The sequence below is a fragment of the Amblyomma mixtum genome, chromosome 6 (genome assembly GCF_055824585.1).
Source record: "Amblyomma mixtum isolate Tamu chromosome 6, ASM5582458v1, whole genome shotgun sequence".
NCBI classification, from domain to species: domain Eukaryota; kingdom Metazoa; phylum Arthropoda; class Arachnida; order Ixodida; family Ixodidae; genus Amblyomma; species Amblyomma mixtum.
The window spans coordinates 33,550,508-33,567,141 of NC_143017.1; the positions used below are offsets into that span (position 1 = coordinate 33,550,508).

A 16,634-nucleotide genomic window follows, 5' to 3' on the forward strand; every position below is an offset into this window, starting at 1 on the left:
TTTGGAGGGATGACAGCGACGGTTCTTCTTACCTGGAAGGAGATTTCAAACACTAGCATTGAATCGTAATCCGCACAGCAAGGCCCGGAGTCAAACCATATGGGCTCTCTTCTTTTAACGAAGTCTGTGCAAGCGTGAGTACCTTGTCTCGAGTGCTCAACCGGTGCGCTGCGGTGCAAATTAAGTGAAATCTTAATACAAGACGCTCATGCCGGCATGTTTTGCATGTCTATACGGCTGCGCTCCAGCCCAAGTGTCACCTGTGAAACCGAGCGATTGCTTTAAAGTTTCGCTTTCTTTTCTTCCGCAGACCGCCAGTCGCACGCTCTAGGCAAGCGTGCTGAACTATGTACAAGTCTCTAATTTTTTATTAATATCAGGAGAGTGTCGGCCAGACCATCGTTCAGCGTCCCATTCAGGGCCGCAGTGCGGAAACCGAGGATAGTATGCGCATACGCACAAAAAGCTTGCCAGTTGCGCGCTCCGTCCGCTCGCTCGGCTGTTTTGCTTACGCGGCACAATCCACGTGCTCGTCTGCTCAAGGACAGCCGGGCAGACGATGCGGCATCTGGCAAGCACTCTGTGCGCATGCCCGTACTCCCTTTCGTCTTCCCACATCGGTCCTGTATGGGACTGTAAACGAACGTCTTGTCAAGCAGTCTCGTGTTATTTCTAAAAAACTGGAGAGCTGTACATGTTGCCGGCGCACCCTGGGCGCTGGTATCTTCGAGCATGCCTCGTCTACCGTCTGCACACGCACCTGCGTTTTCTTTAGCATCACAGGGATCATTTATTGAACACGACGAGTGAAAAGGCTGCCGTCTTTTATAGGCAATGTCGGCGCTGAGCTTTCTGGCAACAGCGAACAACGAGTGTTTTGCACAGCTGGCTCAAAAGGCCAATGATGCAGCACTATGGCACGGGCACAAACGAGCATCGCGTTTGCTCAAAAACCGTCTTTCTCCGTTCTCATTTCGCGGCCCAACATCCGCGCATGCCGATCGCCGACCTGCGAAAGGCACAAACAAAACAGACTCGTGGAATCCTACGCAACGAGGTTGGGGGTGCAAGGAAGAATCACCAACGGGGCAGAACACGGCTGCGACCGCGGCGGCGGTCTTTCGGGAGGCGATCGCATCATTCCGGCAGCCCCCCCCCCCCCCCCCCCCCCCTTGCCGTCGGTTCTCTCCCGAGAGAGGGAACCGGCTGCCTCTGTTCCCGAGCGCCGTGTAGGACCGCGATACTTGGCGGCTGTAGCACCCGTCCCCCCTTCTTCGCCCCACGCTCCAAACCTCGTTGGTTCGTTCAGGCCGACAGAAGCGGCGGCGGCGATGGCGTCTTCCATCTCCATAATCGATATCCGCCCCGGATACTCCCCTCTTCGTGCCCGGCTGCAGCGATAACCCCCATCGCCCCCCCCCCCCCCCCCTCCCCGCCACTCGTCTCGCGACGACCCGGTTCTGTTCCTCGCACACGACAGCCGCTCCTGGGACGCAATGCAGATGCTAGACGCGGCTGCTGGCAACCCGGGGCATTAGGAGTTGCGAACGACGATTGAGAGGCTTCTTCGCGGCCAGAAAACGGGACCGCATATACGGGGGACGACGGATGGAGGCGGTGTAAGCGCGCCAGTGCGGTACGCCGTGGCGCCTGCGTTGCGTCGCTAAAGTGCGGCGTGAGTGCGAGCGAAAAGTGGCGTTTGTGCTGAGGCCGCTGACTCGATGCAGCACAAACACTCTTGGCACGAGCTCCGTCGTAGTGAACGAAAAGTGACGCGACTCCGGCGCCAATTCGCAGGCTACCAATGTTAGCTCCGCTAAAGCAGTTCGTTGGCAGAATGAAAAGCTCGCGGGATGACCAGAACCAATCGGATTTTACGTAGCTTCCAGGGCGTCCCTAACGTAATTATCCATCTGCTAAAAAAGCAGCACCAAAGAGTTTCTCAGTGTTACCTAGAGGAAAAGGTGACGTGAGCGTCTATGCGAGTTTCTTAAAGAGCACTTCATCCACCACGGGAATGCCGGGAACACGAGATTTCGTGTTTGGCTTGGCAACCTTTGGGCTGAAAACGTGAACTTTGCCTCGGAATCGGCAGCCACGCCGCCATCATGACCTGAGTGCTCTCCTTCGGCCGTGGATGAAATTATTTTAGTTGCGCACTTTTCGTTGACTCAATACATTTAACACTTGTGTTAGACTGGTAGAGGAACCTTGACAGCGTTTCTTCCAGGCTTGAGCGGGAAGAGTCGTATTGTATCGCTGAATCCACGTCTTATGCTCAACAATAGCCAAGCCAAATAAGAAACCTCATATTCATATTCCCGGCACTGCTATAGGGCTCTTCACGCTAAATGATGCGCAGCGCCACCTGCTTTCCCTCTAAGCAGTATTAAGACACTCTATGGGGCAGTAGGTGACGCCGATGAAAGCTCCAGATACTAAGCGGAGGGCTCTTCCCCACCCTTAGCATGACCAATGTGAAACGCCGTGTATTTGACTTATGCCTTTGTGTTTAAATGCTGAGAGGAAAACGAAAACACAACGTAAACAGAAGAATGGCCTGAGGGGCGAGTTGGTGCATGATGAAATCAACGGCGGCGCAACAAGAAGAACACAACAAGAGAGGGGACACCACATGCGCACACTACCAACTGTTTTATTTTTTGCATGGGAAGGAGGCATATTTAAACATACAGCTCAGGCATGACACTAATCGCATTATCGCTCAGAACCCAACACGTGGAAAAGAAACAGCAACATCAGGATAAAAGAAAAAAGAAAAAAACCCTTAACCTCTGAGAAAACTAAAAGATTTTGATAACGGAACTTTGAGCAGGCCATCTCGTAGCAAAAGCAGAGTCAAACAATCGTAGCAAAGGCGGAGTCAAACAAGAGAAGCAAAAGCAGTCAAAATATAAAAAATACAATCGTAGCAAAGGCAGAGTCAAACGTATTAAGCAAAAGCAGTCAGAACCCGAGAAACAACAAAACGGAAAGCAAAAAACAGTAACAAAGTTAACAACCCGCCTAAAACAAACAACAGACGGCCGCTAGAAATGCAGGGCTCAAAAGATGCACAGCACATGGCGTTACAAAAAACTGTCAAGAAAGGACACTTCATTTCTACGGAGGGATACTGAGGAGTGGCTAACACAAGTGCTTCCCTTCTTATTGATCATAAAGGCCTCAAGAATTTCGCGTGCCACCTGATCGCGACTCCTGCCGAGAATCCTTATTCCGTTAAGCACTGGCTCACACTTGCAATCTTTACAATGTAGAGGCAAATTCGACCCGCCTCCGTTTTCTAACGACTTTTCGTGTTCCCGTGTTCTGTCGTTAATGCAGCGACCTGTCTGGCCTATATAGACCCCCCCACACGTCAGTGGGGGGGGGGGGGGGTCTATATAAAATATATAAATATATAAATAAAACAGTTGGTAGTGTGCGCATGTGGTGTCCCTTGTCTTGTTGTGTTCTTCTTGTTGCGCCGCCGTTCATTTCCCAACGTAAACCTTTGCTGTGCTTCCATTCCTCTTACCCTCAGCTTAGCGAAAAATGAAATGGGCTGTCTACCCAAACGCTACCTTAGGGCTCACGTGGTATTATGCAATCCTACCATGACTTGTGCTGCAGCAAACCTCGGTTCAGATATGGAGAAAAGAGTTTTCTGTTCGCTTCTAGGCGCGCATTACATTTAATTAAGGCATTGCTGTACTGTGAGGCTCCACCATGCTTGCTCTTTCCCTATTTGATAAGAAAGTGTAAACTCAATGTTTACGAAGAAATTGGCTGGGAAGAGGCCGTGCTTGAAATGCTCGCTGGGTGACAGAAAACCGCTGCCAGCAAAGAATTGCCTAGAGTTCTAAACTGTTCACTGCTCCTCTAAGCCAATGTTCAGGGAAGTTTTCAAATAGCCGAGACAGGGATCTAAAGAAAACTAGCTGGCAGAATCATATATGCTCAATGTCGAGCTTGCAACCTGAAGTAAAACGAAGGGTTAATACAGCGAGAGTTTACCGAGAGGAGACTGCGCACGTAGAAAACACGTCCGTATAATTTTAAGATATATTAAAAGACATTAGAACTAAACGCGCGTCTGCCCGCTGTTAATTTTGCATTCACATAACAGCGAGCTTTTAAAATATGGGTGTAAAAATAAGATTAAAATGACACGGCCAATTAAGTGCCCTGAGCAGCCTTTTAAGCTTTAAACTCTATATTGTGCGGCATATTTTTACAGCAGCCATCAGCGTTGTTTAAGCATGCATTGAATAAAGGCCTCCATCAATGCTTCTTTCTTTTTTTATTACATTGCATTCTAACACTTAGACCTAGCAAAATAAACGAGAACATTCTCCTTTTACTTGCATTTCCTTGAAAACTATGAAGGTAATGCGACCACTTCCAAAAAGCTCGAAGTTCTCAAAATTGCCCAGCGGATCTCATTTTCGGGTCGTTTTATACTTTCATAGCAGCTTATGCATGAAGTTTACCAGCGGAACTGTCGGAAGACAATTTAGCGTTAACGTAATAAACTGAACGCATCGCCATGCTTGCCTCCAGTAGGGGGGCAAGGCACTGAAAAAAAAAAAAAGAACTTACTGCGTTATACAAAAACAAAGGAAAAAAACGTAATTTTCACTTCTCTTTGGTGTTTCTCGAACAGTCCTGCGTATTTAACAATCCCATAAATCTGACCCCTACATATTGGTGCGCGTTCCTCCACCGCGTATACTCGTTCTTCAGGCTCCCGCAGTCTGTCTTGTTTCCTCAAGTTTTCGAACTTGGCTGCACCATCTGGTCTCACCGCTGAGCGCGCGAAGGCGGAAAAAAAGAAGGAATAAAAGGGGGGGGGGGGGTGGGGGCGGGGGGGGGAACAGGCGGTGCTCCAAGAAGCAGGCTTGCTTCCCGTCGTCTTCAGGGCTATTTCGCGGTGATGGCGACGGCTGCGCTGTGCGCGCCTTTGTTTCTGCTCTTTCTTTCCTTCTTTTTTCTCTCTCTCACTCCTCTTTTTTTATGCCCGCGTACGCGCCTCTTCACATGCTTTTACAACCTAAAAGAATGGCGCTCAGCATCTCCCGAAAACTGCTACGTTCTCTCTGATGCCAGCATCTGGTCTTGTGTTTTATCATCGTTTTTGTTTTCCGAGCTGCGGCTACGACCCATGCTAAAGTTCTCTCGCTGAACAACCTAGAACGGCAGGAGGCAACCGATGTTGAAGAAGAAGAAGAAGAAGGCTTTTTCGGATGCTACGTGGATGCAGCGTAAAAAAAGAGAGAGGGGGAAAAGTAGAACAAAAGAACTGCTAGAAACCTGCCACGCCAGAGACGTATTGATTTTGTATCTGCACCATTTTCACCCTTTCTTCGTTCCTCCTCCTCCTCTCTTTCTACTTTTCTCTCACCCTTTTAGTCGTTCCTGGCAAACGTATCTTTCGTCCGTTAGTCGCCATTCAATTTTCTCTTTCTCGCACGTCGCACAGTGATGGAAGCCGCAGCTTAGATCACGCCTGCAAGACCTCGATCTTCTCTGCGCGTACCGCATATCGTTTTTTTGTGCATATTTGCTTTTCCCCGCACACACTACCGGTAATGAGATGCGCCGCTTTACACATGCTGCGAAGACGGGGGGAACAAAAAAAACGAAAAAAAAAACTTGGTTGCCAGCGGTCCTGTCTGTCGTTTCTTCTCACGGCCTGCGCTCATCGAACCAACCTATCTCGGCCGCGAGCTGCTTGCCAAACTGGGGAAACGATCGCCCACCGATCGACGCTTCACTGAGTCTGCAGTCTTGCCGCCCGCTGGCCGGGTGGCAGGAGGGGTCTCCTTCGCTGCCGCATAAACCCTTTTTTTTTTCAGCGTCTCGTAGGAGCCAAGTCTTTGCTGCTCCAATCGTAGAAGCAGTAGCAAGGCTTCAAAAGTAGCACAGTAAAATATTGTACGGAAATTCGATTCAGAGCACAGTTTAAGCAAACGGAAAGGCCGTTTCTTCCTGGGAAACATATGCTTCCACCAGATTTCGAGCAGGCGCGTTCTCTAGGAAAAGGTATTCCGTGAAGGGTAATGCGTTTGACCTCCTAGAAGCGCTACGATTCACACACCAGCTTGACGTTTTATCAGAACTAACCTAACGCCCTTCCATCGCGTTTGGGCTTAATGCATGCGTCGGAAACGCACCATGTGCACGATGCCAACGCCGATGTCAATTCGACAACACGCCTTCCTCGCCTGGTTGCGGGCTTAAACCTGTTTTCCTGCCCATGATAATCCAATGAAATAGCGACTGCAGCAGAGTTCGATATCTGCAGAAATACTGTTTCATTGATGTACGTATGCAGCCGGAATAAACACCTTGATCCGAAAGAGGAAAAAAGCGTCCCGGTTTCGAACGCAGACGCACAAATCCGATTATCCGTGTCGATAACATACCACTTCTTGCGCCAAGCGGCAGCGCCTATTTAGTAGGCTTGACTCATTTTTGGACACAAAAACTGTTCATCTTTGCTGTACGTTTTTCTTTTGTCGCAGTTTTCGTAGTTTTGAACCAATAGGCACAGTTCGATACTCCGCAGATAGTGTCCGCGACAGTGATCCAGTTTATCGCCGACCAGGCCATGACATGTGAGTGCTTCAGTTATGCGAGGTTTATGACGTCAAAAACGAAGTGAGAGGCATACTGCATGTAATCGGTACCGCTGCTGAGCAAAGAGCGTCTTTACTTATTTCGGGCTTTTAAAAAGTGCGCTTTCCGTCAAAAGAAATAGTTTAAAAATCTTTCTCAACAAGGTGTGCTCTGTGGAGAAAAATTATATTGATACACACAGTGTAGACAACGACGGGAAATGTAGAGCCATGGTCAAAAGCCTGCACACCACACGGTTTACAATTCAGCCTCATAGTGGCGCTGTTAATGCCACATCTGAAACTCTCTCTAAAGCAATGAGAACTCTCGACTTCAAGACTCAAGGTGTTATAAGCGTTAGCGGGGTGGTAAGTGAGCGGATATGCAACACAATAGGGGTCCTATGTGGCCTGATATGTTTTGACTAAGACTCTACAGTCGACGGTTGACTGGATCATGCTTACGTACTTGTAACGGCACTAGTAGTGCGGCTAGGCAAACTCAGGGGGACAACATGATGCGGATTCGAGCGCACTGACCAGAGGGTAGTAGCTGCAGTTCGTGGCGGCAGTGTTGTTGCCGGTACAATGCTTCCCGTAGCTATGTAATAAGACACGAAAACGATCTCGCCTGTGGTCAGTTGACATGATATCTGGGCAGCTGAGGATTTCATGACAACTTTTAAAGAAATCAGGCGGCTCATTAAAAAAGCGTAAAACCCGCTCGATTAACGGCAGTCATGCCCACGTGTATTTGGTGTCATGCCGGGAAACCCGCCCGGATTCCAATTCTGCCGGCCGCTAACTTTCTCCTACGAGCGTCCCTTTTGACAAGCCCTGGTGCTGCGCCGCAAGGCACGCGCCCTAACGCTCCCTGACAAGCCACGATGCTGCGCCGTACGGCAGCGTAGTCCTAAGGAGAAGCATCTGCAAGCAACACGCCTGGACCTGTCGCAAGAGGCCAGACAGCGAGGCGCCAGATTCCTTCTCTCCCGGACGCCACCGCACGCGGCAAAATTTGAAGCGGTTGGCCCGCGCGATCGCTGATTGGTCCATTCGGACTGCCGTCGAGAGCTGCCTTTGGATTGGCCAGTTCTGAGGGGCCACCGTTCCTCAGGCTATATAAGCCCCAACGCTGCAGCTTGGAAGGTGTGACGGAGTGACCGAGTGACCGACCCACCGTGAGTCCAGTGCTGCTCACGAGTGGAGTCGGATGGTGTGACGTGCTGGTGTCTCGCTAATCGTCGCTGTGCGAGAACAGTCGCGTTGTGTAGCTCTCAGCCCCCGTGCCGATGTTGAACTATATTATGCCCTGTACATAATGTATAAAGCATTTTCTTAGTCTCACCGACGCCTGACTCGGAGTCTTCGCTACCGCTAAGAGAGCTGGCAACGCTCAGTCACGAAACGGGTGGCGAGCGCAACGGGACCAACTCTATGGCACAACATTGGGTAGTACAGTACGAAACGTACGAAAGAACAAAAGAGACACCACAGACGAGCGCTGTGGTGTCTCGTCTGGGGTGTCTCTTTTGTTCTTTCGTATGTTTTGTGCTGTACCAACTCACCCAGCTATCCCTACTTCTTCAGTGCATGTGTCTGTTGATTTTGTGGGGTGTAAGACGAGTGCATGTTAAGATTAATGAAGACTGGCATTATCCCTAGGAAGAATGAAGAGATTAGCGAAATGCTGGGGCCGTATCATGGAAGGATCCATTTGGGCATGTCCTATTACGGATCCGTTTGTTCGTCTGACATTGGTCAGTGCTCGGTGACGTAGCTGCGGCTTTCAAGCGTCCGTAGGAAGCAAGCGGATCATTGGCTATATGGCGACCGGACCTTACCATTTGCTGCATGTCCCAGCCATGGTTAATCGGTGCAAGCGGCGAGTGACAAAGGCTGTCTTCGACGTCGGGACCCACTATCTTGTGATTTTTGGGATTGTCCGCTTGCTGCTTTTACCTTATGTAGCCATCACGCTGACGTCTATCGAAATGAAATGGAAAACGATAGTTGATTTCAAATGGATCCTTAAAGAATACTGCTCCTGTTAAGCCTAACCGTAGTCACCGCGATGCCCCGTTGCCAAATGAAGGAGGTGCGGCATTTCATAGTACTCCGCGAACATTTTACTGGTTCGTGATAAATTGACATGTCGAGCCGGCATTTCGCAGTAGTTTGCTTCTGGGTTCACTTAATTTTTCTACGTTATTTTTATTTTCCTTCCAGATACGTCTGCATATAAATGCATTCTTCTCAGGCTGCACCGGGCGCGAGAAAAGAGCTGAGGTTGGCGTGATAAATGGCTCTCATTTAATAGGAGAAAAAGAAGGGATAGCCTATCAGTCTATTTAGTTGTTGAGCATGTCGCTAGGGGACGCTAGTGACTCCAGCAGAGTGCGATTCTCTGTCCGCCAGGACTCACAATGAAGTTAAAGTGGCCCGGAGAAACAAAAAAACAGCGCGAAAAAACTGAACATAAATGCAAAGCTCCCGGGGCGGCTATATGACCTGACACTCCTTTCAAGTGCTCCAGTCTGGGTCAAACAAGGAGCTCCGAGCGAGAAGCTCTGGCGTCTTTACACGACGACAAGCGAGACCACGGCATGCCAGACCGCCCCTCCTCTTGTCCGCGTAGGCTCGCTCGCCTGGCTTGGCTCGCACCACGTTGTTCTCTAAAATAGCGCGTACGTACAGTGTCCTCGCTCGTCCGCTGTCGACCCCGCTTAGCTGTCGGCCATTCCCACCTACCGGGGACGAGAAAAAAAAAAGGAGAGAGGAGAACGTGTTGCTTCGCCCCCGAGAGCATTTTGAGGGTTTGCGAACAGGCTATCTATATTCAACAGGGACTTCTTCCCTGTCGAGCCGTTGTAATAAGCGACCTCTTGCACCTCGCCATGTCCTTTTCCCTGTCCTCCCATTTTCCCCATCTTGCGTCGGCGCCTTGTTTTCGAATAAGCCAGCCGCTCCTTCCCGGCTTCTCGGGGGAACCGGCCTCGTTTTTCGGTTGCTTTTTTCTTTCCTTACCGTCTTCCTTCGTTCAGTATTCTCTCCGGTGCTCGGCGGTGCGTTTTCGAAGGAGCCGGCGTTTATGAAGAAGACACGAGCTGTGTGTGAGTGCGTGCGTGTATGTATGGGAAAACGGCCGCCTCTGTTGAAAAGGAATAACGGTAGCGGCTGCGGTGTACGAAAACGAGTTTTACCGTGCGCCCCGGCGGAGCGGGGTACCGTCGTGTTCGACCTTTGCTGGATTGTCTTTTCCTGCGCTTTGATTAACAGGGGGCGTGTAAGATGACTCTGCACTCGCGCCAGATAGGGTGTTTTTCTCTTGTTCTTTTTTTCTCGCGCAACAGCGCAAGGGCTGTGTGGTTACGTCGGCAGAAAGCGGGAGATATTACGGTATGTCTCGGCAGGTAGAGTGCGTTTCGGAAGCTGAAACTGAAATGTCGTCTTTCTGAAGTGGACTCTGCTATACTTGCCGTCTATAACGAAGAAGTTCTGCGGAAATCTCTCGACATCATTGAAGAATTAATGAGCTTGTCCTCTTGCTGTGGTGTTGCTCTGCTTCTCGGGACAACTTTTAAAACGAACACGCCTGCGAAGACGTGTTACCTAAAAGTAAAGCCTAAAACATCTCGTAGCCACTTTATACTGCTTCACTGTAACCTCGTAATAACTCTCGTTATTTATATCTAACACACTAGTTCGTAATTTCTAGTAGTGAAGAAAAACTGAGTATTTGTTATTCTGCATAATCGGCTCGACAGAGAGCACTACGAAAATGTTTATTCTTTGCTATGTTTGAGCACAAACAAACCCTCGGTGAATCTTTGACTTATTTTCTATCTTTAATAGGTGTCATGTTTCTAGAATGCTTTCACTGCCAAATATTCTTATGTCATCATATATGTGTCATCGTTACCTCCGCACGAATAGTAGCGCTGCGCTCCGCAGAGTGTACCCCGCAAACTATAATGACTAGTTGGAACGACACGTGCAACAGTGCATTTCTTGGAACCGTACAATTAACTGTTTGGTTTTATGGGGTTTAACGTCTCAAAGCGACTAAGACTATGAGAGACGCCGTAGTGGAGGGCTCCGGAAATTTCAACCACCTGGGGTTCTTTAACGTGCACTGAAATCGCACAGTACACGGGCCTCTGTAATTTCTCCTCCAAAGAAATTCAACCGCCGCGGTCGGGATCGAACCCACGTCTTTCGGGTCAGCAGCCGAGCACCATAACCACTGAGCCACCGCGGCGGCCCCAATTAACTGTATTGCCGTATTCGTATGCTAACACCAGTAAGCGCTATTTCTCGAGCATCTAGCACGGCATCAAGGGGATAGCTGCTTTCATGAATAGCTACTTCGAATAGTTATTCATGCAGATGCATGAATGATACTGTGATTCTCTTCACATCTGCTGCACGCTTTTGGTTTTGGCTTGAAAGCACAGTAGGATTAATGTTAAAATGAATAACTATAGGCTGAGTTTACTTCTGGATTGCATATACCTGCCTACTAAAGGCAGCTTTTATGTAAGCGAAAATTACAGTGAAAAAATATGAAAAAAGGATGTGCTTGTCATGTATGTGTTTGCAGTAATAGTTCTCCGAACTTTAACAAAATGTTGCTAGTTATATTTTATCGACCTTGACACTGACTTTCGGCATGCGACCCAACATTTCGATCTGCGCAAAGGATAATCGCAACTGGTGCAGTCTTGTCGAGGCAGAATGTGCCGCTATATTGATCCTTCGCCAGCGGTGATCCTGTTAACGTTTTTCTCTCCCTCTCTCTTTCCTTCCCCTTCCTCTCTCTTCTCTGTCGCAGGAATGAGCGAACATCGCTGACCGAGACTCGCCCGTCACCATGAGCGTACATTCATGGCGCTTTTGTGTCCCACTAGTGGCTCTAGCGTTTTTCTTGTTGATTCTTCTGTCGTGTCCATCGGCATGGTGAGTACCACGCTTGCCCTCCATATACCTACGCACCGGGGCGGACCCGCATGTGACAGGGTGTTGTGCGACAAATGTGCTCCGTCGAGACAGACATGGATACGCCCTGCTTCCGTACTGTGCTTGGACGCAGTGCGCAGAGGACGTACAGCTGCAACGGAAAAAGAATGACACAAGTGAATCATGACCGGAGCGAAAAAATCACGACACGCGGCGCTATTGTGGCCGAGTACACCGATAGCGAGAGTGCCAGGAACATTCCATTTCCTAAAGCGGGGGTGGCCGGCAGAAAGCAGCCCACCTAGATATTCGCCTATCAGAAATGCAACATCTTAAACGAATGCCTGTAGGTGTCTTATCAGCCAAACCATGTCCTAAGGTGGCTAAGCACATATTCTCGTTTTAATTTTTTTTTTACGCTGGCGTGGCGAGCAACGTTATCTTTATCACCGTTTTCCATTAAAAAAGTGCTGGGGATGCACGGTCAAAAGTAATGTGTGGCAGTGCCTGCTTTCGGATGGGCTGCTTTCTGTCGGCCACCCCCACTTTGGAAAGTGGAATGTGCCAGGCACTCTCGCTATCTGTGCATACGGCTACAATAGCGCCGCGTCTCGCAATTTTTCCGCTCCGGTCTTGAGTCACTTGTGCTAATCTTTTTCCGTTGCAGCTGTACAAACTACGCAGATGTTACTGCTTGCGAGTAGTTTTAAGAACGCAAGCCAGTACGACTTTTTTTTTTCATAGTGCATGCCAGGATAGTTATAAAAAGCAAGCTGTTTGGGCACCTTCATGTTATCGCTGAAATTACGGGAACCACCGGGACTGATTACTTTGCATAAAAAAAAAATTCTGTCAAGCACAAGGGAAGCTAACAACCCTAACACCAATCGATCGTGCTTCTTATTTTATAACAACGAAAAGCTGGTTTATATGAACGGAAATGTAGACGCCAGATGCCAATGTCCACTTATCTATTTGTCGCAGCAAGGCCAAGTGATGATAGCAATTCTAAGACAATTCGATAGCGTAACTTCTTTTATTACAACGAAAAGCTGGTTTTCATGAACGGAAATATAAACACCAGATGCCAATATCCACTGATTGATTTGTCGCAGAACATTTTGTGACTTGCGAGTACAGCCTTTTATATGCATGAGTGAGCATGATAAGACTGCAGCTGCGTGAACATTCGCACGCAAATTGCTAAGCAGGCACAACAAACTTTGTTGCGGGTGATCGCTTTGTGCGAAAGTAGCATTTAGAAGTCAACCTGTAATACCACTTGATCTCTTGTGTTCTCGCAGCGTTCACCATCCTATCTGTTTGTTGATACCTGGGCAGAGACGCCCACAACACACAAAAACGCTGCATATGCGCACAGATATATGTAACATCCACCTAATAATGTTTATACCGGGTTGCGTAAGGGCCTTCATGGAAGAATGCTTTTCCTAGGGTTAGGCAAAAAATCAACGAAGCGAAATCGCCACTCTTCGTGCTTATCTTATCTTGAAAACATAACCCCCGGTGTTTTTTCCTTCATCAAATACTGCTTTTCCTACAGCTTCAACCACAGAAACAGCAAAAGTCACCATCACGTTTCAATTACTTTGTCACTTTGTTCAATTTCTTGATACTTTCCACACACGTTCTGCCATTGGAAGGAAGGAATGAATAAAATAAAATCACAACACAGCAACTTCGACGCAATGAACATTGCAAATTTCAGTAGGAAATAACCATGAAACCGTGGCGTGAGCGCGGATAAACGCAACCGAAGATATCCAGTGCAAGAAACAGTCACTATCAATGTTTGTCGTGAAACAAGCAGAGACCGATATCAACAATGCCAGCGTATTAAGCAGCCATAGGTAACCTATTGGCAGATTTTGTCTCCACTTTCGACTTCTTAGACACTGACTGGACGACGGTAAGCGGTAAGCCCGCCTAAGCTAAGCGACTACCAAAAATGAAAGCTGGAGTAATTAAATTAGGCAATGGTTATATCCTCAGCCTACCTTCTAACTCTACAGTAAGACAATCTGCCGGGATAGTTGGTGTTACATCATATTGATCAACAGTGCTTAGACACACGGACGGAACACATAACACGACGACATAGGCGGTTCAACTTTATTCCAGAAGACCGCCGGACCACTGCATATATACCTTCAAGACAAACGCCTTCCAGGGTTCAGAAATTTAACACACGTGGCGGCAAGGGGTGACACGGCAAAGGTAAAACAACAAAAGATGGAAGATGCTTTTTCCTCACCTATTTTACCCCAACTTTTTTTTTTAGCTTTTAGCCTTCACATTTCTGTCAATTTTCTATATATTTTGCTTTATTTTTATACTTTTATTGTTTAATGCAGCTAATCTTTTTCGTTTAGCCATGTTAATTTTTGGCTTCAACTTTGTGTTACCCACGCGCGTTTTTCTTTTTTCATGTATCCGATCAGCCTAACCACATTTTCATGCCTTCGTATCATTCTGCGTATCCACCGTGCTTTAACTGTTTGTGTCTTTTAGCCCTGTGTTCTCGTTCAGTGTCAACATGCCGATCCTGTTTTTAGGAAATAATTTTGCTCACATTATTACACCATGTAAGGTGTTGGCTGCTGCATACAAGCGCTCGCTATGTTATTTATAATCCGGCTGTGACTGCCTCTCCCTGTTATTGTTTTTTTTTAATAACAAGTGATCTTGGCTAGCGGTCCGATCCAGTGTAGGATCCCGGAAGCGTCTTCCATCTTTTGTTCTACCTTTGCCGTGTGATCCCTTGCCACAACGTGCGTTAAATTTCGCATCTGTGGCGGGCATATGTCTCGAGGATGTATATGAAGTGGTTCGGCAGGTTTCTGGAATAAAGTTCAAATTAAGCACCTATGTTGCCGTGATTCGTGTTGCGTCGATGTGTGTAAGCGCTGTTTGCCTACATGGTTTCTAATCTTGGCGCTACGCGAAACGTTAATAAAACACAATAAAATTGTTCAGTGCAGGCGCCTTCCTGGACTCATTCTTTTCGTTACTGAATGCAGTGTATGTAATTCGGCGCCAGGAAAATTCATTCCTTTCGAGCGGCCGCATTTAAGTCTACCTGGAATATGTTCTGTTTTAAATTGTCCGCTTGCATGGAATGTGATACACGCTTTGTGGTGAATTACTGTACCACAACAGGCAGAGAAAGCTAATAAACTTCCTTCAAATACTAGAAAAATTGCCGTTGTGATCTAGTATGTATCCAGAAATTAAGCAACGTTACAGTCAGAATTTATCCCACATGAGCATGGCAAAATTGCAGTTTCGTTATTTTACGATCGTGAGGTAAAAACAGATGCTTTTATTACAAAAGCATACTCGATTACACATAAAATAGCTGTCGGTGCTTTTGAAGACATCATTTTATTAAAAAATTACGCCGTCCCAAATAGCTGAAATGCTTTGGTGACCACGTCAACTTTTAGTCAAGTTGTCAGAAATTGCCGGAAGCTTTGGCGCGGAAAAATGACATATCTTTACGAAAACGCGTTACAATTTCTGGAACATGTCGTTGGAAAGAAAAACAATAAAATGAAAAAGGTTGAATGCAAATCTATAAACAAAGCACCCTTCTTTATCCGTATTCCCTCTAATCTAATTCTGTGTGCAATATCTACTTTCTTGCTATTATCCTCGTATTCGTGAATACCCTGTTACGCGTAGGATTCTGCGAATTGCTAGGAAGAAGGTCGTGAAGAAGGAGTAGAGCAGCTGAAAAAGAAAGAAAACAGTGATAAAAAAAACAAAAGGAAGAGAAGGAAAAAAGTGAAACTCGGAATGGCCTAAAGCTGGATACTGCCGACGGCGTTTATAAAGACGTCAGAAGACGTTGCGCGGTTGGAGGCAAGCCCATTTCGCTGGATTAGCCCGGCGCGTAATAGGATTACGGTCCTCTACATCGAAAGCCAAACTCTAAGCTTCCGTTCGGGTCGGGGAGAGAGCGGTACGCTGGGATTGGAACCGCCGCCGGTACTCTTTTTTGGGCCCGTCGGCCACTCAGCGGCGTCGGAACCGGTGGCCGCTGACCACTCGCTTCTTGTTTCTCGGGTCCACAGAGAGGACCGAGGCAACCTCCCCCCCCCCCCCCCCCTCCTTCCTTCCATCCCCATCCACCCCACAGTAAGCTGCTTGGGCGAGCTTGTCAACGTGGCGCTGCTTGTTTGCGTCCCGAAAAGGGAACTGCCGCGGGGCGCGTTTTCCTCGAATCGGAGCTTTCTGATTCAGCCACGAAACGAATAACGCGTTGGAGTGAAGCACGCGCATGCGGCCGCCATCTTCTCGCTGTCGTAACGCCGAGGAAAGCAAGACTGGCAAGCTTCCCGTTTTTTTACCACCCCTTTATCCCGCTTTACTTGAGCCGTACTGACGCAGCAGGGTCGCCTCGAGCACATGCGAGAGATTGAGGCTTAAGGAGCCGCTGCTGCTCAAACTGCCATGCGCACAACCTCCTCTCTCCTGCCTCATCAGCGCAGTTTCCAAGAAATCGCTGCTCAAATTAGAATGGCTAAGCTCCTTTCGCGAAATTCTGGCCGTGTGTCCGACGAGCGTTAGTTTCGTAACCCAATTAGGGAGCCGAAGGTTTATGCGGGATGCTGAACAGAAACCTTCGCGGCTACACCCGGTTTGAGTTAACGACAATCTAACAGTGAGGTAGCATTTTGTAACGATTCCCTTTCCCGAATAAATCGTTCGCCTCTTTACCATCGGCAGCTGTTGCCTGCGAGTCAGAACAGATTGCTATGAAGCAATCTCGAGGGCTAGTTTCATTATCAAAGGCACTGCTGACCAATAGAAGAAAGATAAGCGAGTAAAATGAAAACAAGCGATCGCTGCATGCCGCCTACCTTGGACAGTCACCAGAGAGCAGTCACAAGAAACCAAAAGCCACCGCTCGGTCATTCTCCATTTCATAGCTATGTTACCTGCAACTCAGGGAACCATCTGAGAGAAAGTGATACACTCGAACGGAAGTATTTTATATCAATGTGTGTGTTGCAAGCACATTACTGGCTC

General features: G+C 48.0%; 1 protein-coding gene across 9 annotated transcripts in view; it reads left to right on the forward strand.

The window, feature by feature from the left end:
* The window catches only part of GluClalpha (glycine receptor alpha 1), a 365,874-nt gene that overhangs the window by 228,211 nt on the left and 121,029 nt on the right, over positions 1-16,634 (forward strand). For 8 of the 9 annotated variants that reach the window (XM_089547751.1, XM_089547755.1, XM_089547753.1 and 5 more), the window contains one exon: positions 11,455-11,579. In XM_089547751.1, the coding sequence (XP_089403877.1) occupies positions 11,494-11,579 (86 nt within the window). In that variant the 5' untranslated portion in view covers positions 11,455-11,493. Of the gene's footprint in view, positions 1-11,454; positions 11,580-16,634 lie in introns of those variants that run through there. The other variant, XM_089547762.1, reaches the window with a different exon arrangement.